Source organism: Clupea harengus, unplaced genomic scaffold, assembly GCF_900700415.2.
Source record: "Clupea harengus unplaced genomic scaffold, Ch_v2.0.2, whole genome shotgun sequence".
Taxonomy (NCBI): Eukaryota; Metazoa; Chordata; class Actinopteri; order Clupeiformes; family Clupeidae; genus Clupea; species Clupea harengus.
The window spans coordinates 18,225-41,074 of record NW_024879764.1 but is presented as its reverse complement, the minus strand read 5'-3'; the positions used below and the strand labels follow the sequence as shown (position 1 = coordinate 41,074).

Sequence of the window (22,850 nt, the reverse complement as noted above, 5' to 3'; positions counted from 1 at the left end):
AACTCAGCACACTCCCGTGAAAATACACAAAATCAATAAGGGAGTTTAAAAGAAAATACAATTTTGTCATTTTAAAACACAGTGAAGTTCTTTCCCATATACTGTGGAAATCTGTCATGATGACCAGAATTTTAAACATATATAAATAACACGATTGGAAAGCTTCATAAGTGCCTCTGTGATTCATGCTCTATTGTGTTGAAGTGTATCTTTAGCAGTAATCCATAACAAAAGATGAATCGTTGTAAAACCAATGATCTCAGTGTACATATAGTGTTGACTATTGTGATTTGCTAAGGTCATTTGAGCATGATGTTCATGCCTCAGTGGACACAATGAATTTAGACAGAATGATCAGACACATGTTGGGCTCACTTGTTTATACTGTTCAGTTCTTCAATTAAAACCAATTTGATCTCTGAACAGAAACAGAAATAAATGCACGTGTTGATATATCGAAACTTGTTGACAAAAACTGACAATTAACACTCAGCCATGTTTCTTCCTAGAGACATTTGCTGTTTTCATTGCTGCACTAGTTAATGATGATCACCTTGTCACTGACATTCAGAGACAATCCTCTTATTGTGGAATTCTGCTTCTAGTAGAGAAGTGAACATCAGTGGATCATTATGGCACATAGAGGATTCCATGAGGTGCCAGCCATTAGCTCTTTATCAAAGCTATGTATACCCTAAACTATAAACTATTATGTAAAGATAACATTATTTGAGTCGTATTGATAAAAAAAAAATGTCTGGTTTGAGAGATTTGTTCGCCTCAAATTACTGAGACAAAAAGTTAAAACAAAGCTGACATTATTCCTCTTCACTGTCATTGCCCTCTTTGGTGTATAAACACTAGTGTGGCCCCTAGGTTGGGCTGGGGGCCACACTGTTCATTCAGAAATCTGGAGTGGGAGAGAGCAGACACGGTAAAGTGTAACTATGACCTCATGCCCTGTCCTGTGTACGTGACTGACTGCTCTACTCGCCTATGCTGTCATGGTTTCCCACCAGCAAATCATGTGACCAGGAAATAGAGTGAGCTCATGGCCCTGTAGCCACTTGACTCCATCAGAAGGTCTGTTCTTGTCAGGGGCCACTGACAGACACACTTTGGCTTGGCATCTCTGTGCTGATGCTACCGATATAAACCTTTATTCTTTAAACATTCCTTCTCTGCTTAGAAACAGAGCTAGTGTAAGACAGAACACTCCTAGATGATGTACTCACAAGCAATAAAAGAAAAGGACATCATGTCCATGTCTTATTGGTCAAGATATAGCATTTGAGCAAAGTGAGTGTAGTAAAACTAATTTGTGTTAAGTAAATACACACGCCTAACTGCTTGTGTTGTTATCTCTCATAACTTCCCTAGTAACCACATTGCCTGGTAACAGGGTTACAACAGAGGGCTTTGTCCATGACTGAAAAAAAAAATCGCAGACATGATTTGTATTTCCTTGTATACAGTGCCCTCCAGAATTATTGCCACCCTTAGTGAATATGAGCAAAACAGGCTATGAAAAAATGTTTATCCTCTTGGTCTTGTGATGGCAAAGCCGGTGAGCAGTGCCCCACATGGCTGAGTACAGCCAAACTAAGGCAATTAAGAGGCATGGTGTTGGATGGGCGGTACTACCCCTACTACTGTGTGTGTGTGTGTGTGTGTGTGTGTGTGTGTGTGTGTGTGTTGTGATGGGCGGTACTACCCCAGAGGATTCTCATAGGGAACTCCTCCCCACCCAGGTGTCTCTGGTTGTCCCTCCCAGGTGCACTGAATCAATCAGGCAATCAGGGGCCTTTTTAAACTCAACCAGAGGATATGGAAGCCAGACTGTCTTGAGCTACAGAGGAGTGAGAACCAGACGCCTTCCAAGACAGTTTCAGGGTAGGAGGCCCGCGGCCTGCCTTTTATATTACTGAAGACGAGTAATCGCTGTCTATCTCTCTCTTGCCTCAGGAAGAGCCCGACGGAGCCCCTGACGCCAACGGCCAGACCGGTGAAGCTTTTTGAGTTACCTTTGTGCGCCCCTCCCTTTTCCCCCTTCAGTTTGTACAATAAAATCCTAAGTTCTGTTCACCGGAACTCCTTTGTCTGACTGCTCTTTTCCAGTTTGTGTACCCACTGTTTGCCCTTGCAAGGCCAGGCTCCCACAGTCTTTCACTCAAAATATTCACAAAAATATTTTCATTGTTGACATTAAATACATATTTTTCTACAAAGCATGTGTGCCACAATTATTGGCACCGCTAGAAAATCTTATAATTAAAATCTAACTGAATAATATTTCCATTCATGTTTTACATTTTTAAGTTCACATGTTTGATTAGGGACTCTTAAGTGGTCAACCATGACTTCCTGTTTCACTGAAGTATAAATATGAGGTGACACAGGCCAAATTCCCTTAGTCTTTCATCACTATGGGAAAGACCCAAGAACAGTGACAATGTGTGATGAAAGGTTGTTGAGCTGCACAAATCAGGAAATGGATATTAGAAAATCTCTAAACTGTTGAAAATACCCATTTCCACTATCATGACAATAATTAAGAAGGTTAAAGCGACAGGAGAGGTTAAGAAGAGGGAGTGTGTGTACATTGACCACACGCACCGTTAGGAGGATAATTCGACTGGCAAAAGAATCTCCAAGGATCACAGCTGGAGAATTGCAGAGGTTTGTTGAGTCTTGGGGTCAGAAAGTGTCCAAAACTACCATCAGACGCCACCTACATCACCACAAGTTGATTGGGAGGGTTGCCAGAAAAAAGCCTCTGCTGCCAATCAACAACAAACTAAAGCGCCTACAGTTTGCCAAATGTTACTGGGACTTTCAATGGGACTGGGTTATATGTTCAGATGAGACCAAAACAGAGCTTTTTGGCAACAAACATCAAAGGTGGGTTTGGCATAGACAGAAAAATAGCCATACAGAGAAGCACCTCATACCCACTGTGAAGTATGGTGGCGGATCTTTGATGTTGTGGTGCTGTTTTTCTTCCAAAGGCCCTGTACATCTTGTTAGGATACATGGTAACATGGACTCCATCAAATACCAGCAGATATTAAATGAAAACCTAACAGCCCCTGCCAGGAATCTTAAAGTGGTCCGTGGTTGGACCTTCCAGCAGGACAATGATCCAAACCTGACCTCAAAATCTACACAAAAATGGTTCACCGACCGCAGAATAAAGGTTTTGCCATGGCCATCACAGTCCCCCGACCTAAACCCCATTGAAAATCTGTGGGATGAGCTGAAGAGGAGAGTCCACAAGCGTCAACCTCAGAATCTGAAGGATCTGGAGATACTGTATGGAGGAATGTTCTCAGATCCCGTGCCATGTGTTCACCAACCTCATCACGCATTATAGGAGAAGACTCAGAGATGCTATGTTGGCAAAGGGAGGCTGCACAAAATATTAAATGAAGGGGTGCCAATAATTGTGGCACACATATTTTTGAGAAAAATATTTGTTTCAATTAAAGGTTAGATTTTTGTGAATATTTTGAATGAAAGATCATGAGGATAAACAATAAAGACTTTTTTTCGCATCTCATTTTACTAAATTTTACTAAAGGGTGCCAATAATTCTGCAGGGCACTGTATGTAATGGCTGTTATTGCTGACAGCAAAACTATATAAATACGTTATTGAGAAACCAACGAAAATCATATGTTTAATTTGAAGTGTTTTTCACTCATTTCTGTTTTTCTAGCATGACCCTTTGACCCTTGCCAAGGATAGACTTCAATCAATCACAGTTACTCAAACGCTAAAGGTCTTATCAAGTCCTTTGTTCTGTCTTAGTGTCCTGTACATCTTTTTACATCTACTTCCGTCACATAGAGTACAGGCACAGTCTAATGTATGAACCCATTGCCACCTAGTGGTGTCAGTGAGAACTAACTACAGAGCATCTCTCCTCACTATCGGTTGTCAATCCAGTCAGATCATTAAAGGTTCCAAAATGGTGCAAAAATGCCAAGGGAGATACTGAAAAGATATTTATTTCAAACAAAACACCCAGTTATTCACATTCTCAGTGTCCGTGAAAAGCCACTGATGATACCCTATGAATGACAACAACAACAGGAATGAGATCCTGACCACATGGAACAAACAGATAAATCAATGTGACAACAGCAACACTGCTAACATAAACTGTGTATGTTCCAGTTAAAGGAATGTGCAAATTTTCAATCTCAAGTGTCAAAAGCCTATCATGACAAGGAACGGATCCCATTTCAGAGCATTCTACCACCCGTGGCAAATGTCACTACAGTTTAATAATGAAAACAACACAAAAAGCAGGCCAGTCATCTCTGTGTTAACAGTAACATCCAAATAATGAACTGCTGTGATGCCATAACATTGGCAAAATACTGTACAAGAAACACATTGGCACAATATGCCTTTAGCATTCACAGAGTTGTGCATTTCCAGTTAAGGGTCTGAAGGCATGGTATAGATTACTGGCAGAGGCGAGATGCATTTTCAAAATGTTTATGCTGTTCAAAAAGTATGCTTTGGTTGTGGTTTACAGAAACCATGTGCATGGTACAGAGCATTTTATATATGTAAAAAACAGTACTCAACATGACCAATGCACAGCATGTCTTTAATACCATCACTGTTATCAAAGAAGGCAAAATCAATCTGATTATCATTTGTGTGTTAACTATTTAGTCAACACGCCACCAAAGAAACACTGCCAACACTGCATTTATGAGAGGATAAGCTCACTTTGTGCATGATATAGTGAAGCTAGATATTGAGTTTCAAGCAACATGACCTGAATCCACAAGCCTTCAAACCAGTCGAGAACGATGCAAGGGTCACTTAAAACACAAGCCTGCATTTCTTTCGTTATCACCTTTCTATGGTATTTTCTGTCTGGTAAATACTGCACTGAACCTCAGCAGTCTTCGCTCTTAGAATGTGTGTTCAAGGAAAGAAAGAACAAAATTATACAGTCAATTAGTGTGAAAAAGGCAAGTCACAATTAAGATACATCATGAGCACATCTGCATAAGGAAGCTTCGCCTTGAGGCCGAAATGACATGATATACCCAACTAAAAATTCAACATGACACTCTCTTGGACATCATACTTGACTTTAGGAGCCTTTCAATTTCCACACTCACACACACACACACACACACAACCTCACAAAATAAAAAACCAAAATTAATATATACAATAAAGGTAAAAAAAAAAAAAAAGTACTCCTTACAGATCATGACGGTGAAACCATGATTTTCATCCACAGATAAAACAACTAAACATGTATGAAGCTCAAGTTGATTTGAATTAGATATATATAAAAAAAATGAAAAGTCTTATTTTTATTTTACAAAAGTTCGGCAAGTTTGTTTTAAAAACCTGGGAAGAATATGCAATGTTTTTTTTTTATTAAAAAAGTGCATTCATCAACAGAAACTAGACTAGAATATCCTTTGGCACTTCCAATGCAAAAATGATTCCACTTCCTTGCATAATACATGTCAACAGCTTAGTAATAGCTTTGAAGACCATCATACGATCTGCAGTTCCGAAGACAACTTGCATGGTTGGAAAGCTGCACCAATGTGTGTGATATGGTGTGAGCATATGCTCTGTATGAAAGAGTGAGTGCGTGTGTGTGTGTGTGTGTGTGTGTGTGTGTGTGCGTGTGCGTGTGTGTGTTCAGGCACTGATAGGCTGGCAGTTAGTGCATATGTTTGGTGCCCTGAGCCGGGAGCACTGGAGCTGGACTGTACATCTGGTCACACCGTGTGAGTGCAGCAGCAGGTGCCTGGCCTTGGCCTGGACGTCCTCCCAGTTCCCGCTGCTGGAGGGCACTGCAGAGACAGACAGACAGACAGACAGACACATACATACACACCAAAGGTCCATCACAGTATTTCAAGTCAGGTGCTGAAAGGTTGTATGCATCAGTACAGCATGAAAACAGGACAGAGACAAATCCTATCTGTTTCAATTTGAGACACATGAGGCCAGAGTCAAGGATAATCTACTGTAAAGGTGTTGTTTCTCACACTGGGGTATGTCACACAGCATTATAGTATAAGGTGTATTGAAGTGAGACACACACCACACTCTGTATCAAAACACCAGACTCTAACCAGGGCTCCTGATGAGCTCAATCAGATGTGGTAGGTAAAGCACAGGGTAGGTAACTCGTGCAGTGCAGTAGGCCAGCAGGGACAGGATTAGGACATTAAGGTTCTAATTAAGGTTCTAATTAAAGTTTGGATCCCATCTGAAGACTTGGCTAAGGCCTCAGAGACAGAGCAAGCAGAGCCACTCACAGAGCTGCAGATGGACGAGGGCCACCGTCTTATCCCCGGTGAGCGCCCAAATGTTCAGCTCGTCCACTGAGCGCACGTCCTCCAGCTTCAACAGGTCCTCCCTGATGCGTGCCACATCCATATGCCTTGGAGCACCTGATGGAAAGACATGGTGAGGAAAAAAGACTCAGGACATTTCTTTCAATGTATGTTTAGATACAGTCTAGTAACTTCTGGCTCATTAGCCCTACCTTGATTTGGAACAACAACCCTAGATTCCTCAAATGAAAGCATTTCAGAGATGGTCTAGGCCTAGGGCAGTGGTACATTGCACAAGCTCCACGCTAATTATACCACAAGGATGATGTATTGGCTCACTGACTTCACACGAAAATTCACTTGACACAGAGGTAGTCATACACATGATTTTACAAGCTCCTAAATTATGACCAGCTGAGAGGAAGCTCACTGGTAAATCAAAAGGCTGATCAGCTTGAGAACTTCTGATATGTACGCAATACCAGAGAATCAAAATGAAACTAGGCTATGAAACACCAACCAAACAGACAATTGTAGTGCCCCATATGTGAGAGCTTAAGCACAAAGCCACTTCCTGACTTCAAGACAAGCTGAAATGCTGACCCAGAATTACCCCTCGCCCCATACCATTAGGCTGAATGCGCTCTTTTTTTTTGTCACACAAACAAAAAATATCAGGATGCCATCAATGATCAAATTACATAACGTGCATCATCAATATTGCACAGAATCTCCTGGGAGCTTAAATGTTGTATTCATATCAGACAGCACATGAGATGTGCTAATAACCAAAGGTGCTACTGCAATATGCACCCTTGAGACAGGATGAGGTGAATGTAATCAATGTGTTTGTCTTCATGTAGCAAAGGTCAAGCTTTGAGGAAGTATCTGGTGTAGAGAACATTCATCAGATGCCGAGCCTGGCTCCGAGTCAACCACATAATAGAACACCAAACCTTCAATAAAATGCCATTCACAATTGGTAAATCATTAGAAGGTACAGTGTCTGAACTTTTCTTAAATATGCAAAGCTTCTAGGCTGAATATTAAAAACTGGACTCCAAACAGGAAAATATCAATCTATACACCACATCATTAATTAGTACTGTCTTTAAACTGTGTACAAAAGCAACCCCCCCCCCCCACCCACCCACAACACTGCGGTCAGGGAACACATAGAATCCTTGAGGGTGGAAGCACTCACAGTCACACATACTCACAGTCTTGCTTTTTTTAAACCAGTGCCTCAGAGTTAATCTTTAAATGGTGTACAATTGATTTACTTTCCATACAACCACACAGTCACTTAGGCCCACCCCATCCTCCATGGTCACTGCTAGGGACTGTCCATGGTCAACCAAAACTTGGATTGCTTTCTGAAGTGTTTTGAGTCAACATCATCCCTATGGGCATTACGTTCAGCCTGATGTTTGTGGCTAAACCCATGTCGCCTGTGAGACTGCCCTTACCTTCCAATACGATAATCCCCGTGTCCCTCATGATTCTCACAGTGGTGAAAAGCACCAGGGCTGAAAACACATATGTGCAGATAGGGTCTGCTATTTTATATTCTGGCTGTGGAAACAGAAAAAAAAATATATATATATAGAGCCGTTACATTATAGCTACCTTATGCAGGATTTTATTATTTTTAAGGCATGTTTTGCTAGTTTTCGCAGTATTCACTAACATTCGCATATTCATTCTTTTGGCACATGGTCAAGTACATTTCAGATTAACAGACTTATTATCCTCACTATCTGTCCAGGCTAGTCACTATGTAGTTTTGTGCTCTGGCTAAGAAACCCATTTAAAATACAACAGCTTTTACAGCAGCATACATCATTGAAACCCAACAGTTGGCACACTAATTCACTTTTATCAGTATCTGTGTCATCTGTGCAGCTTTAGGTCACTGCAAGCCAAGTTTGTTGACTGTGACCTAGTTAGCCTACTGAGCCATACCGTACACTCTATCGATTGATAACCAGCGCTCCATTACATCAAGTCACATTGGATTGGACTCCTCTATTATATCAAATCAAATCAAGAGAAAGGTGACATATGATGTATGCCTAGTGTTGGGCATCAACTAGTGCTGTGAGCAGAGGCAGTAACTTCCTCAGGTTTCACTACCTCTACACCAGTGCCTCCCATCACCATACATGTATGCGATGGATTCAACTTACTTTGAAGCGGACCACATAAGCTGCGATGAGCACACCAACGCTTTGCACCAGGTCACCCAGTGCGTGGATGAAGGCAGCCCTGACTGCCAGGCTGCCCTGACCCTGCTGATGCCCGTGGCCGTGCCCGTGCCCGTGTCCGTGGGCCTGGCTCTGGCTCTGCGGAGGAGGAGGAGGGGCCCCGTGGGAATGCGAGTGAAGGTGTCCTGACTGGTTCAAGAGGAATCCCATTCTGTCTCATCACACAACAAAACCATTTGGCATTAGTTGGTCCATTTCCACTGCGTTCAGAGTGCTGCACACATTCTAGCGTATAGGATCTACTGCAGTCACATAGTACGGTAAGAGCAGCAGGTAAAACTCAAGATGGGCATTATACTGCCTGCTTGGAATGACTGTGTATTGTGCTAATTCATTTTAGTAGTGATGGTGCTTAAACTGAAGAGGAATGAAGCAGAGGAAATTCTATAACAACATTCAGAGAACAGGCCATCAGAGCCACTTTTTAAAACATCACCAAGTTGAGGGGAACTGTGTGCCCATGGGACAGAAAAACAACAGGACTTTGGACAGCACTATTTAGCAATTTATGATAAGTGCTGCTGCTCATCACGAGGGATGCATTACAGAGATGATGCTCAAACAGGGGTTGGCTGTGAGTGTGTTTGTGTGTGTGTGTGTGTGTGTGTGTGTGTGTGTGCGTGTGCGTGTGCGTGTGCGTGTGTGCATGTGCATGTGCATGTGCATGCGTGTGTGTGTGCGAATGTGTGCGTGCGTGTATGCGTGTGTGCATGTGCATGCGTGTGTGTGTGTGTGTGTGCGAACGTGTGCGTGCGTGTATGCGTGTGTGCATGCGTGTGTGTGTGTGTGTGTGCGTGTGTGCGAACGTGTGCGTGCGTGTATGCGTGTGTGCGAACGTGTGCGTGCGTGTATGCGTGTGTGCATGCGTGTGTGTGTGTGTGTGTGTGTGCGTGCGGGGTTATTGTTTCTCACATCAAATTCACTGCGACTCCAACCGCAGCTGTGATGACCATGACATCTCCATCTATGGTGAAGTCCTGATGGACGGTCCTCTGCACAGCTTCATTCAGTAACACTCCAGTCAGTATATATATGAGCAATACACTGATGCCTGCTGCCACCACCTCTGAAAAACCACATAACAAAGAACAATGAAGAACGGAACATAATCGGTCCAATGAACACAAGCAATGAGATTGCTCATTAAATAAATACATTTGTCCAACTACTGTTAGATAATGGGGGGGCGGGGCGGGGGGGGGAATAACTGATTGCTTTTAAGAAAGATCTCTACACAAGATGCTGATAGAAAGTGAGATTGGGATGGGGTCTGTCATACCCAGGCGATGCAATCCAAAGGTGAATCTATTTGATGGAGGCTTTCCTGAAAGCCACAAGGCCAGCAAAGACACAATGATGCCAATAAGATCCGTCATCATATGAAGTGCGTCAGTCATGATTGCCAGGCTGTTGGCGACATAACCACCTGGCAACAAATTTGCATAATTAGTTTGTTTAATTTTGATACACAAACAAACAAAGCAAAGTGCAATGTTCAATCACTGAGCAGCCAGGACGTGTTTGTCTAAGATAGTAACGCAAACATAAACAAAGCCATCAATCAACACTAAGCAACAATGTAATCAATGCCAGTCATCTATGTGAGTAAAGAACTATCCTGGAATGAGTATTAGATTGATGTCACTGTGTTATTTGTCATCATGTGCATCATGCGCAGGAAGAATCTATCCTGGAGAGCTGGAATTGGCCTCCAGTAGACTAGTATTAGGTCTACTTTGAACACCATAAAGGCAGCGCACAAACTGCCTGTAACTATTTCTAGTCTGTATTCAAATGTCCGTCATAGCTGTTAATGTTGCAATTGTGTGTTAGTACCATTATTATCTAATCCTTCGTAAATCAAACCTTAAGACGTTGTGCGATTCAAGATTTCACTTCGGAGCGTTTAAAATAATCTGATTTACCAGAGATGCACCAGTGTTATTAACTGTTAATGTCCCATACTGTCCTAAGCATTAAACTGACAATATATTACACTTGAATCATAAGCCTGGCAGTAAGGGCATACATGCAGGCTGCACTTCAAACTCAAAACCCAATCAAATTTAGTAATCTAAATCTACAACATGTGCAGCTACGCAAGACTTCGTTGAGATTTTATCCTTACTTGAAGAATGTCACATCAACCTGAAAAACTTGAGCTACACCCTGCCCTATGCCCACCAGCATCTATGAAGAGAAAGAATCCTTACCGACGAGTTCTCCTATCATGAATAGGAAATACAAAACAGCAGCACAGCCAAGCTTCTTCATCACCCTTCGTTGTTTCACCTTATCCTTCCTCTTCAAACAGTTCACACAAGGGTCCATGTTCACACCCGGGCTCCCAAGACTTGAGTCGAGAAGCGAGTCATCATCGTCCACAACGATAGTGTTGACGGATGTTCCATTAGATGGAGCACCAGCTGAGTAATCGTCCATTTCTCCAGAGACCACAACCTTTAATTTGTTAAATTTGGGTGTTTCATCCTCTACCAGATCGTCAGAAAAATCAAATGGAGCGGTGTCACTGAGGTCCCAGTCCTCGGGTTCCTTCCTGAAGACGGACTTCACCCTTGCCATAAAGTTTGCACCCGACATGTTGGAGCAGTCGTTTGATAAAAATAAATAAATAAATTAGAAAACAATAAATAAATAAAAATAGACCGAAAAAACGTCCCAGGTGAGACAAGAGGTCAGAAATAGGGAGTTCGCTTTTTAGTAGAAACCGTGTTCATCTGTCGGCATCAAGACCAGGCACATTGTGCTCTTGAAACCTGTGTGATGACAACATGCGACCACAGAGCATTAAATGTAGCTATACTTTAGCAATGTAGATAAGTTAGCTCACTAACGTGCTAGTTAGATAGCTAACGTATACAATCCAGTTATTATAGACTAGAAGCTCAAATTCATGATGTAGCAAATGTTTTTCTGTTATTATAATCAATGAATATTTAGGTAATTATTCTGCCATGGAGGTTGTAATGATGGTGTCAGTCTCGCTCTTTAATGTATGATGTCAGTCGCCACATAACATTCCACTGTTTCTCCCATTGCTAGAGAACAGTTAACGGTATGTATCTAGTATTAACTCTGTACATAATAGCTTTTTCGTGTACTCACCGTCAGCAAAGTCAGGTTATTTACCTCAGAGGGGGGAACTAAATCCTGTGAATCAGTCATTGTTTGTTCCCACTTCCATGATTTAAGTGTAAGATCTGGACACAGTACTTTTTAGGGAGCTAGCTTCCTTACTAGCTAGCATCGAAGTAAGGTTAGCTTCTTGTTTACAAGAGAAGCACTACCAGAGAAAGACGGTCTCGGAAACTACCTTGGCAGCAAGTTCGGTTACATGCGCAGTCACATGAGAGATATCACATGATACCTGCTTCTCAAAGTCAATGAAAGATCCTTAAAGGGCCAGTATGTAATACATTATGTACTGTACTTAATCATAAAGTGAACATGATATGTCATCAGAGATTAAGGAAACATGCTAAACTGTCTCCTTGTGTACTGGCCTGTGTGATTCTGTCCTTTGCCCATTTCTCCAGTACCATTTTGACACCCTGGGTTGCCATATGCTTGCACGTTTTGTCTTTTGTGTGCATGTGTGGGCGATGTGTAAGGCTCATGGATTTACAGATTTCAATCACTGATCTCACAGATTTCAGTCATGTTAACTTGACAGGTTAGGACAGTTAGTGAGTGCAGGACCTGTTGCTCCTCTCTGTTGCTCCTCCTCTAGATCCTTTGCCTCTTGTACCACTAGGACACTTTTCTCCTCCTCCTCCTCTTCGCCCTCTGCCTCTTGTATTAGTGCCACCTGACCAGCCCTCACTGGGTTTACTTGACACTGGTGAGGACACTTCATAACTGAGATCTGCATCAGGCTGTAACAAGGGAGAACAGTAGGGTACTTCTCTGAAATAGATGTGAAATGATTTATACGTTATCTGTTTAATTGGGCAATGTGTTTCCATTACTGGGGCCTGGAAAGAAGGAACTCCAACTACAGTGTGTATCTTCAAAGCTTGTTTTCAGGATAACAGGCTTAGCTTTGGCAACCGTAGCAAGCCATGCATCTAGCTAATACTAACAGAGTATAAAAAATCCATATGTGCTGGTTTATAATTTGCAATAAATAGAAACACTACAAACGTATAAATTAGCTGATCTAGGTATAGTGTAGGACTCGTTGTTACTTGCCATTCTCAAAGTTTAATGTTGAGCTCATCTTGCGCCTATTTGTGTAGGTTCATTGTCCTCAACCTGGCAACCGGTATGAGCTTTGAGTCTGGGGAGAAGGCGGAGGGGGGAAAAAACGCTCTAGAATATTTAGAATTTAGAATGCAGTACCGATTTTAAACGCTTGGTGTCCTGTCTACATATTGCTCCTTTAAATATTAGTATCTCCAGTGTCCTTGTACATTTGTTATCCCTGTCCAATCCAATCCAATGAAAGTAAAGCTAAACGTGTTAATGCAAGTATAAATAGTTATTCATAATTAGCTTGATACCTTGTGAGGTAGGGTAAATGAAGCTGTCATTTGAAGTCAGCTGGCTTGCTGTAATCATCTTCAAACACAACATGTATAAAGTTATATAGCTTTATTCATTTTTTTGTTTTAATTTACATAGGATTATTTTGGACAAGATGGGAATCGGGGGCAGGGTCACCCACGGCCAGGCAAAACAAATGATTTTTTTTTTAAACAAAATACAAGATGAGAGAAGTACTATGGACAGGGTTATTGTATATTCACGTTCACATATTAATGTATGTACTTTTGAGTAAGCCTTTAGTATAAGCCTAGATGTAGCACAATACAATAGTAGTGAAATAGTAATTCTATTTTGCCATCACAACAAGCCAAGTTTGGTCTGGACTGTTTGGTCTGGACTCGTCAGCGACTTGGCACTGGTTTGCCCTCATGGACGAAGCATTAACGCAGTCGGCAGCAGTCTGATTACCTCAATCCAAGAGGACAAACCAGGGCCAAGCGCTGCCCAAGTGTCATGGAAAGGGAGAGAGGAGGAGGAGGAAAAGGAAAAAGAGGAGAAGAGAGAGAGAGGATCCCTTCCTCACTCTTTTGAAGGAGGACATTCAGTGTGGGTATCATATCTGCTAGGGTTATCATATCTACATGGTACATCATAGAACGTGTTGTGTTTGTGATGTATCGCGTCCTCATTTGTCAAGGTGAAAACCGAAGCTCAAGGGGTTCAGGGGCGTAGCTGCTCTAGTCAAAATGAATACCAGAGGACCCTGTTGGTAGACGATCTCACATTAATGTATGAAGTTATTTTTGTATTTTGTTAATGCAAGCATGAAAGACAGTTTTGAGAGCATATTTCTCGCACTGCAATCAAAGGTTGTCTTTTTTTCCCCTTCAAAACATATCACTACTCTATTTGCCTCATTTAGAGTACGAGCTGATGAGGGGTTAGAAAAGGTGGACATCGTTAGATGCATGTTTACTGTGTGAGGAACAGGTTGTGGCCAGCTTTATTGCCAGTAGAAGTGTCCACAACCAAAAGCAAAAATGGCTTAACATGTAATGTAATACTATACATATCTACTCTATACTTGCTGATGTAATGCAATACAAATATTTTTATAATAACACTAATGCTATTAGCACATACAGAAATCTGATTAGAACATAATGCCAACTTACCTTTTTGTAGCTCAATATGTAACATTCTCTCCTCTCCAGTCGAGTGCTTATTGGGAGCGCGCTTAAGAAAACGGTGGTGTACCACCAACTCAAACCCACCAATAGAAACCCTTCTCTTATCCATCAGCGTAGATCCTGCCCATTTTCTCCAGTTCAACATGCAAACCAAAACTTTTTAACTTGCAAAACTCTTTAACTCACAGGCAAAACTTTTTGACTCAAGCAAGATGTCAACCAAAGAGGACTGATTCACAACCAATATTTTTGTGACACTAAAGAGACAAACATGTTTTTTTTTTATTGCAAACTTTTTTTTGTGGAGTGGAAAGTCATTCATTTTTTCCCCACTTCGTGTCACATAGGCAAACTATATTGTAGCTAGCCTACTGTCATTTGCCTGTGGTTACCAGAGGAAAAGAGAAAAGAGAAAAGAGATTTATGAATATTTCAGGATGTATGGTTTTTGGTTATGATCTTGTTACTCTTCTCACCATAGTTCTGCTGGAGTAGACGACGAAGTCTCACGTGACCAGACGTCAATGTGCACATTTTCACACTTCTTGACATTGCTGCAGCATGGCGTGCTATCAGAACAAGTATGAATCCTCCACTTCATGAGGAATGGCACACACCACCCTGACATCGGTGGACCTGAGCAGTGGGAAATTTGGGCCTCCTTTAGCAGAGCAGCCAATAGCTACACGTTTGAAAACAGCCAGCTTTATTACAAGAGTAGAGATTGTGCATGTGTACTGGTTATGAATGCAGAGGAGAAGGATTAGATTCTTACGAGTGGCATGACAATTTTGGAACAGGTGGACATTTTGAGTATCAGAGCACAGTGAAAAAGATAGTGGCCTCTCAGAAATGGGTCGCAGAATGTCCTTAATACCAGTGCTGAGAGAAAATTAAAACAGTGGACCCACTGTTGCGGTAAATTGAAGTGTCCCAGCCATGGACTGTTCTATGAGTTGATTTGATAGAACCACTTCCTACTTCTGCAAAGGGAAGGAAGTATATTGTGACAATAACAGACCTGTTCACAAAATGGATTATTGCAAAGCGGCTTTGCAACAAGACAGGTCCTGAGGTGTCAAAAATTATGTCAAATAATTTGACCACCAGCCACGATTGATACTTAATTTTCATTGACAGGTTTTCAAAATAAAGACTTCTAAAACAAAGCACTTTGCAGTTTGTTTTGTCTGTTTCCACAAGTGTGCAGAATTTAACATTAACAAATTACTTCAGCATATGGAGATCCTCCACCTGAAGACTGGCACCTATCTTCCTGCCATTTCATTTCTCACATCTAAAATAAGAGTTTAATATATTGATATACTTGACACTGTTTTCTCGCCAATTGTACGGCAGAGCTCTCTACATAGCACTGGGTACCGGTAGGCGAATCTGCTAAAACTTTTCAAACGTGTGCTGCAACGGATGTTTGGTTTATATCGATGTTTCGTTGATTAAAGAACTGAATAAAAAACGGCAAAACAAATCCAACACGTTTCTAAGTTTTAGGTGATTCACATAGCTAGAAAATGTCTGCTACTGTCGCACAGATTGCGATCTGGTAATGTGTTTAACGATACTCTTACCAGATCATTTCTATAAGGGACATAACATGACAGCGCAGGGAGGGAACGTACGAATCCCGGAGCCATGGTTTTGACCAATTACGTCGCGGTATGTAATGCTCTGTAGACCAATACGAATGTGTTATATTGCGTCTGTATGACGTACCATGCAGATAACCTAACAGATTGGATAACCACAGTCAGCACGTTTGGTTACATGCACTGTCACATGAGAATAATCACATGATATTTTCTTTTTACAGGAATTTAAATGTAGCTGAGTGAGGTGGTCTGCGGCCTGATGATGAATCCGCGCATTATCAAGAGATAAATGATTGTCACATATAAAGAAGACGTAGTGTTTGGTAATATTTTGGCATGGTGCATTTTTGTATTTCTCGTTATGAGTAACTGATATTTAAAACTACGTACGTCCAATTCGAGACACTTTTATGAAGCCATTACGATTAGCCCTCATCTTGGAAACTCACTGGTATTCATTGTTTTTGTTTAATTGTATAATAGACGTGCATATAAAGATGTTTCTCTAATGCTTACATTTTTTCTGTTGATTATTGTTGAGGACAGTGGTGACAGCTCACACATGGAGGAATGCGACACAGAACCTTTACCTGAGGGCGAGACACCACAGAATCAAGGTTTGTGATAGGTGTGAAAGTATTTGAGGCCTTGCCTCCGTAACTTCGAAGTGTCAAATGTCATAATTCAAGGAAACGGATTGTGAGAAGTGATTTGATGGGGTAGACCCCCCTCAGTAATGATCTCAGTATCCCAGTTAGTAAACTGATATACCCAGATATACCCATATAGGCTACTCCAGATATTATTGCACATCTTTTACAGAGCTTAATATGGTGATAAGAGAATCAACACCGCCAGAGGACATTGCCTTCATCAGTGACCAGACCGTTGAGAAGCTGACACATGGACTTATAGCTCATTATCTACCAGACCTGCAAGACTCCAAGCAAGCACTGCAGGAACTGACGTATGTAATTGTGGTTAGTTACAAGCAGAGTGTCATTGCATGTTTAAATTTAGTGCACACTTATGTTCTGTTTTTTTCCACAGACAAAACCAAGTAATTTTGCTCGACACACTGGACCAGGAAATAACAAAATTTAAAGACTGCAATTCATTGCTTGATTTAAATTCACTGGTATGTATACAATTTCATCAAATTCATGTTTTATACAAATCTTTGTTATTTTGTGTTCTTGAAAAACAACTTCATGTATGTATGTATGTTAGTTCACAGAGGCAAAGATTTATCATACCAAATTGGTGAACATACGAAAAGAGATGATGATTCTTCACGATAAGACAAGTAAACTAAAGGTAAGAGAGATCCCAAATCTGTAAACATGTTATAAGAGTCTAATGCTAGAATACATTTTTAGAGGGGACATTGCATTCAAAGTAAATTTCATGTTTTATTTTCTGTAGAAAAGAGCATTAAAACTTCAGCAACAGAGACAGAAAGAAGCCCTGGAGAAAGAACAACAGCGTGAGAAGGAGCTGGAGCGAGAACGGCTACTTATTGCCAAGCCTGCAAAAAGAACATAAAGAGATTCATGCCAGACCACACCAGTGACAAGACATCTGTATGAGGCTACTGGGCCAATCAACTGACCTCTGTATTTACAAAAGGACTTTAATTCCTCGATAGCCACGGGGGGACAGAGGCCGTTCTTACTTTTAGTTTAATTTATTGGGGGGGGGGGGCATTAATCCCTTCTCTGTAACATCTTACAACATAGGATGCACCAGCTAATGTACTTGCATTTCATATGTGAACTGAAATGACACAAACATGAAGTGACCGGTTAGAGCAACAATGAACATTTAAAGTGAACGTGACATTGAACGTGACATTATCACAAATCACGAAAATGGCCCATATGGGATACCTATAGGTTTATCAGAGACTGTTTTGGTGATGCTTCCATTCTGTAGCTCAACTATGCTGGAGGCCAGATTTCAGATCTTGTTTGTGGTGTCTCTCGAACTCCAAAACATGCATGGTGTTTGGGCTACGTGAAATCATAGAGCACAATGTGAAATGATTGTATTTGTCTGAAAAGGTAATAAAGTTGATTCAAATGTTTGTAAATGTTAGCAACATTTACTGAAATACCAACATGGACAGAGGTTGAGCTGGTCCTCAGACTATGTGAACATGCATCTTTTCAAAGAATATATTTTTAGTGTGAATGCAGTGAAAATAATGAAAGACTCATGCTCACAATATGATAAGGGTTTCAAGCAATGGGTGGCCCAGCAGTTGAATATTCAACTACAATTAGAGTTAGTTGGTATTAACAGGGTGTATCGTGTCATAATGATATCAGATGTGAGGAGTTAGTTGGTATTAACACAGGGTCTCATAATGATATCAGATTTGAGGAGTTAGTTGATATTACCACAGGGTTTACTGTCTCATAATGATATCAGAGCTGTTATCAATGTCTATCAGTCAGACACCTGCCTTCCAGGAACAAGAATCCCCACTAGGTTAGGATTATTCAATTAGCCATGTAACCTCTAAAATAGCATGTAACAACTTCTCTGAACATTTGTTAGTAAACAGCAATAATCAGTTTTGCACATCCACTCACAACGGTCAAGTGTGACTGCCTGATGAATGCATTGCTTGGCCATGTCTTCACAGCGGTTAGGAAGAAAGAAAAAGGGGGGGGCAGTCAAAGGGGGTACCATTACAGTAGAGAAGCAATGGTAAAATAAAATATCATTCCTTTCCTTGTATGACCCACAATTGTTTCAGTAGTTAACTACACAAATAATGGCAAAAAATAATTGAACTACTTGAATCACTATACAAATAATAATAAGCTATTAGTTTAATTACATGTAGTTCACCACCTTGCTAACTCTGATGTAAGAGTTTGTGTCTGCAACCTGGGCCATGCTGCTGTTATTACCCATCCTAGACTCTAGAGAGCAGCAGAGTATTTTGAATCTTTAATTCGTCAGGCCTTTCCATATCTTCACAAAGTCATCCAAACAAGCAGATCACAGATACGCAGATAAGTAATACATTTTTTTTTTTTTTGAGAATGCAGATTTTTTTCTGAGAGACAACAGATAAATAAAACTGGGAAGGGAAATTCTCAAAGTAGATAAAAGTTAGAGTTAAACTAAACACATCACAGTAGTGTGAATGTATGGAGACCCATCACAATTGTATATATACTTATAGTCATTAGAACCGCATACACTAGGGAAAATGATATGTATTGGTTTAAAGCTAATCATCAATTATTGCCAACATGTTGTCACATATTTTTATCTTATATTTGATTTGACTGTTGATTTCTGTAAGTGGTTTCGTGTTTGTGTAAATAACACAACAAAATAGGTTAAATAGTTTTCTTCCCCCAAACACCAGATGTCTACTCTGCCTCCTGTCGCTTTTGGCATAAAGCCTATTTATAATCATACTATAGGCAAGAGCAATATCCAACGGCAACAACATCTGGTTTACAACACCTTTCTATTTGTTCTGTTTCAGATCAGGAACTGGGGCTGAAAAAAGTCTGGATGCGAACTTGTGCCTCAGACAGCGCCTCAATGAGGTCAGGGCGGATACGTGAAAAAGGCCACGCTCACGACGCCAGACAAGCCTGGCTAAACTGTGGTTTTGGAGGCTGGCTCTGTTTCTCCCTGCCCTTGGTATCGTTTAAACTTGCCTCTCAATTTAGAACTTGGCCGTAAGGGGGAAGAAAACAAACCTCTTGCTCAAGCCACAACCGACTCCACAGATATTTAGCTGCATGTGGTGCAGTCGTGGGCTGTCTTCCTGTCTAAGTAAACAGTGATTCACCATGGTGAGGAGTAGGAGGCTTGTGGCTCCTGCCGGGACCTGCTCAGACTGGATCAACAAAAAAGAGCCTCAGTTTGACCCACCATAACAGGATATGGTCTGCAGGCGTTATTACTAATTGCTGCATCATGTCAATTTTTTCCCCCTTCCACACTACCATTTGGTTGGTATGGTAGTATTCCATGTGAAGCCTAAATACTGGCCTGAAAAAACATGTTTTGCGCATCTGTTTTTAGTCTTATTAAGTCCTCGTCCTCTTAAAGAACACGGTTATATAACTTTACGTAACATTCAGATGCCATAAGGCAATTGCTGCATACAGAAAATGAAATAATAGTCAATAAATATATCCAGTTTAATTTAGATATTGAGTCACTGTCAGATACATGCTGAAAACAAATTAGTCCAAAACTATTGACGAACAGCTGTAAATGAAACATTATTGGAATGTTGTTTTTGTGTGTGCGTGCATGCTATATTTCCTCAAGGCAATGAAATGACAACTTTAAGGTGTTGCATGCCATGTGCTTTGGTAAATGCCATTCATGGTGAACCACAAGAGATTAAATCTTCTCTTTTGTTTTTGCCCAAGGCACCAACTTAACTCCATGTAAGTCCAGGGGGTTGTTTGTGTCAAAAGAACTGTTCTCAAAGGAAAACATATAAAAAGCAAGGATTTGGAAACGAGTTTTTGTATTAAAATCAGGGCATGGCTTCAACAGGCTCCATCCAGTCATCTGCACCATGTAAATATAGAAGCACAGCCTACGCAGAGAAAGTGACTTTGAAGTGGCAAGTAATTGCGGTGAGGAGAATGAGGACGATTTGATTAAGCCAATGCACCAAGCCCTTGTTTTTGCCTTGAATTGAATAACTGAGCAGGGAAAATGTGTTGACTTGAAGCAAATGCTATGTCTTCACATCAGTCTACACCTCAACGGCCATCGAGCTGCCAGTGGTTGGAGTTGATGAGTGTCTGCTGTAAGACTGCAGGCTTCAGACAGCCCGAGCAACAACACTGAAATGGAGGGGTTAGAGACAGAGAGAAAGAGAGAGAGGGACGTATATGGGGATTTATTGCTTTGTTTATGCTTCATCTGAATCTGGCCTCAGACCTTGTGGATGAGTTGTGAAATGCTTAGCCCATACTCAATGTGGAGGCGTTCTGGGGCAGACACAGCGAGAATCCATTTCTGCTGCTGTCCATGAGAGGAATCTGGCGTGTCATTCCTAGGGTTGTATGAAAGTGCTAGAACTGCACCTTTTCTCAATATTTACCACAGGAGCTAAAGTGAAAAAACAAACAAATGTATTTGCAATGGCTGAAGTGGGGACCAAGGGCGTAACTATAGGCTGTGCAGCCAGAGCAGCTGCACTCGGGACCACAGCTCACAGGGGACTGGGCCCCTTCTATATATCCCTCAGTGATACTATATCGCTCACTCACTCACTCACTCACTCACTCACTCACTGTATCGCTCATTGAAGCATGAAGCACAGTGACAAGTTTGACAAGTGTTCGTTCAAACTAAACAATACATATATACACTCTTTACCTGACAACTTATGTCCATCAGAATGTCTAGTTTTAAAATATGAAAGTTAAAAAAAACTTCATATTTTAAACATTTCACAACATTTCACAAACACTTATGGTTCACCTGTAACATTTAAGTTATTTCCTCAATCAATGTTGGCATTTTTATTTGTTGTTAGCAACGTCATTTAAGTGCAAAGGCTGCTGGGAAGTATGTGCATCTTGTCTGTGCTCATCATCACAAACAGAGTGACGTGATAGGGTGTTTTTCAGGGGGGCCCTTGTATAGTATATATACGGAACACTAACACTGAACATATTAAGAATTTAAAGCATATATATACTCACTATAATTAAAAGCATAAAGAAACATAACCCACATGTATGGGTAATGTTTTTTTATGCTTTACATTTTTTAAATGTTCTCTCTTTTTTTGCTTTATATTTCCTATCTTCAGAATCTGTACAGTGTTCTGCTTTTATGAAGATGTTTTAGGAACATTCTTTCCTGTTGATTATGTGTCTTCACATTTATCTGATCTTGATATTTTTACTGGGCATGTGACTTTTTTTTCTGAGGAACTGGCTTGATACCAAGTGGAGCCCAAATAGAGCACTTGTTGCCAAAAAGAAATGAAACAACATTAAAACGCTTTGTACATTTTATTAATTACTGTACGTGTGGTTGTTTTGCAGATTGGGTTGCCGATGTGTATTGTACCACTCACAGTAGGGACTGTTTAGCAAGGCAAATGGCCAAGCCTTTACACAAATTCAGACATGTTTTTTTCAAGTGCGGGTGGGCCTACAACCTGTCGTTACATAACCCCTTATCTGGAGCATTCGTTCCCAGATGCATTCTCAACACTCTCGTAGTGATGTAAGGACCACGCTGTCCCTCTTTTTGTGAGTCTGTGTCAAATATTCATAGGAGGTGTTAGGGTTTGCTTTTTTACATCCATTGTCAAAGAGCTCCTTCACAATTAAGGGAGAAGTGAGGCGGGCTGCATTGTAATTTCGTTTAGTCTGAGTTTGAGAGCTGCCAGGTTTTGTGGATAGCTGAAGTGTTTGTAAGTGGGCACAGTGTTAGGATCAAGATAAGTAGGTCAAATGGGTCATCAGGGAATACTGCCAAAAAACCTGTGGGTCCATTTGGACCTTCCCAGGTGCCTAAACAAAGGCTTTCATTAACGGTGCTTTACTAAGAGAAAGAAAGAAAGAAAGAAAAAGAGAAAGGAGGCCATTTAATTTATTTACTGTAGACTGTGTGTGCACCAGGTGTGCACCATGTGCAACCAAAATAGACACCAGGAAATTCTCAGCGTGGATAGAATAGCAGCAACTGCCACATTGCATGTACAGGCTCTCTTAGCAGATACGACAGATATGTAGCCTGTTCACACAAGGGGAATAACTCCTGGTGAATTCCTAAATGTTTTCGAACCGGACTGAACTGAAAGAATCCACTGACGGTTTTCAGATCAGTATCAGAGTTTAGATTGCTACTACATACTGTTAGCTGTTTGACTGACAGTGGTAGCCAGTGCCAGAGTGACGTAGTAAAACTGAAGGCCATATAGAA

General features: G+C 41.0%; 2 protein-coding genes across 4 annotated transcripts; one reads left to right on the top strand and one right to left on the bottom strand.

Annotated features, from left to right (window-relative positions):
• Positions 1–5,397: 5,397 nt before the first annotated feature.
• On the bottom strand, positions 5,398–11,960 carry slc30a4 (solute carrier family 30 member 4). 2 transcript variants are annotated; one of them, XM_042704957.1, is made up of 8 exons: positions 11,726–11,960; positions 10,813–11,376; positions 9,879–10,025; positions 9,512–9,665; positions 8,522–8,750; positions 7,802–7,907; positions 6,315–6,449; positions 5,398–5,843 (listed from the first exon to the last, which is right to left on the bottom strand). In XM_042704957.1, exons 2-8 carry the CDS (start codon positions 11,198–11,200, stop codon positions 5,689–5,691), a joined length of 1,314 nt encoding a protein of 437 aa, XP_042560891.1. In that variant the 5' UTR covers positions 11,201–11,376; positions 11,726–11,960; the 3' UTR covers positions 5,398–5,688. The 2 variants fall into 2 exon arrangements, with proteins under 2 accessions (XP_042560891.1, XP_042560892.1); XM_042704958.1 differs by having other exon boundaries at positions 11,750–11,960.
• A 4,120-nt stretch (positions 11,961–16,080) lies between these two features.
• On the top strand, positions 16,081–17,994 carry bloc1s6 (biogenesis of lysosomal organelles complex-1, subunit 6, pallidin). Of its 2 annotated transcripts, none has more exons than XM_042704966.1 (6): positions 16,081–16,231; positions 16,455–16,525; positions 16,731–16,875; positions 16,959–17,046; positions 17,139–17,225; positions 17,334–17,994. In XM_042704966.1, exons 2-6 carry the CDS (start codon positions 16,471–16,473, stop codon positions 17,451–17,453), a joined length of 495 nt encoding a protein of 164 aa, XP_042560900.1. In that variant the 5' UTR covers positions 16,081–16,231; positions 16,455–16,470; the 3' UTR covers positions 17,454–17,994. The 2 variants fall into 2 exon arrangements, with proteins under 2 accessions (XP_042560900.1, XP_042560899.1); XM_042704965.1 differs by having other exon boundaries at positions 16,126–16,359.
• The last annotated feature ends 4,856 nt before the right edge of the window (positions 17,995–22,850 follow it).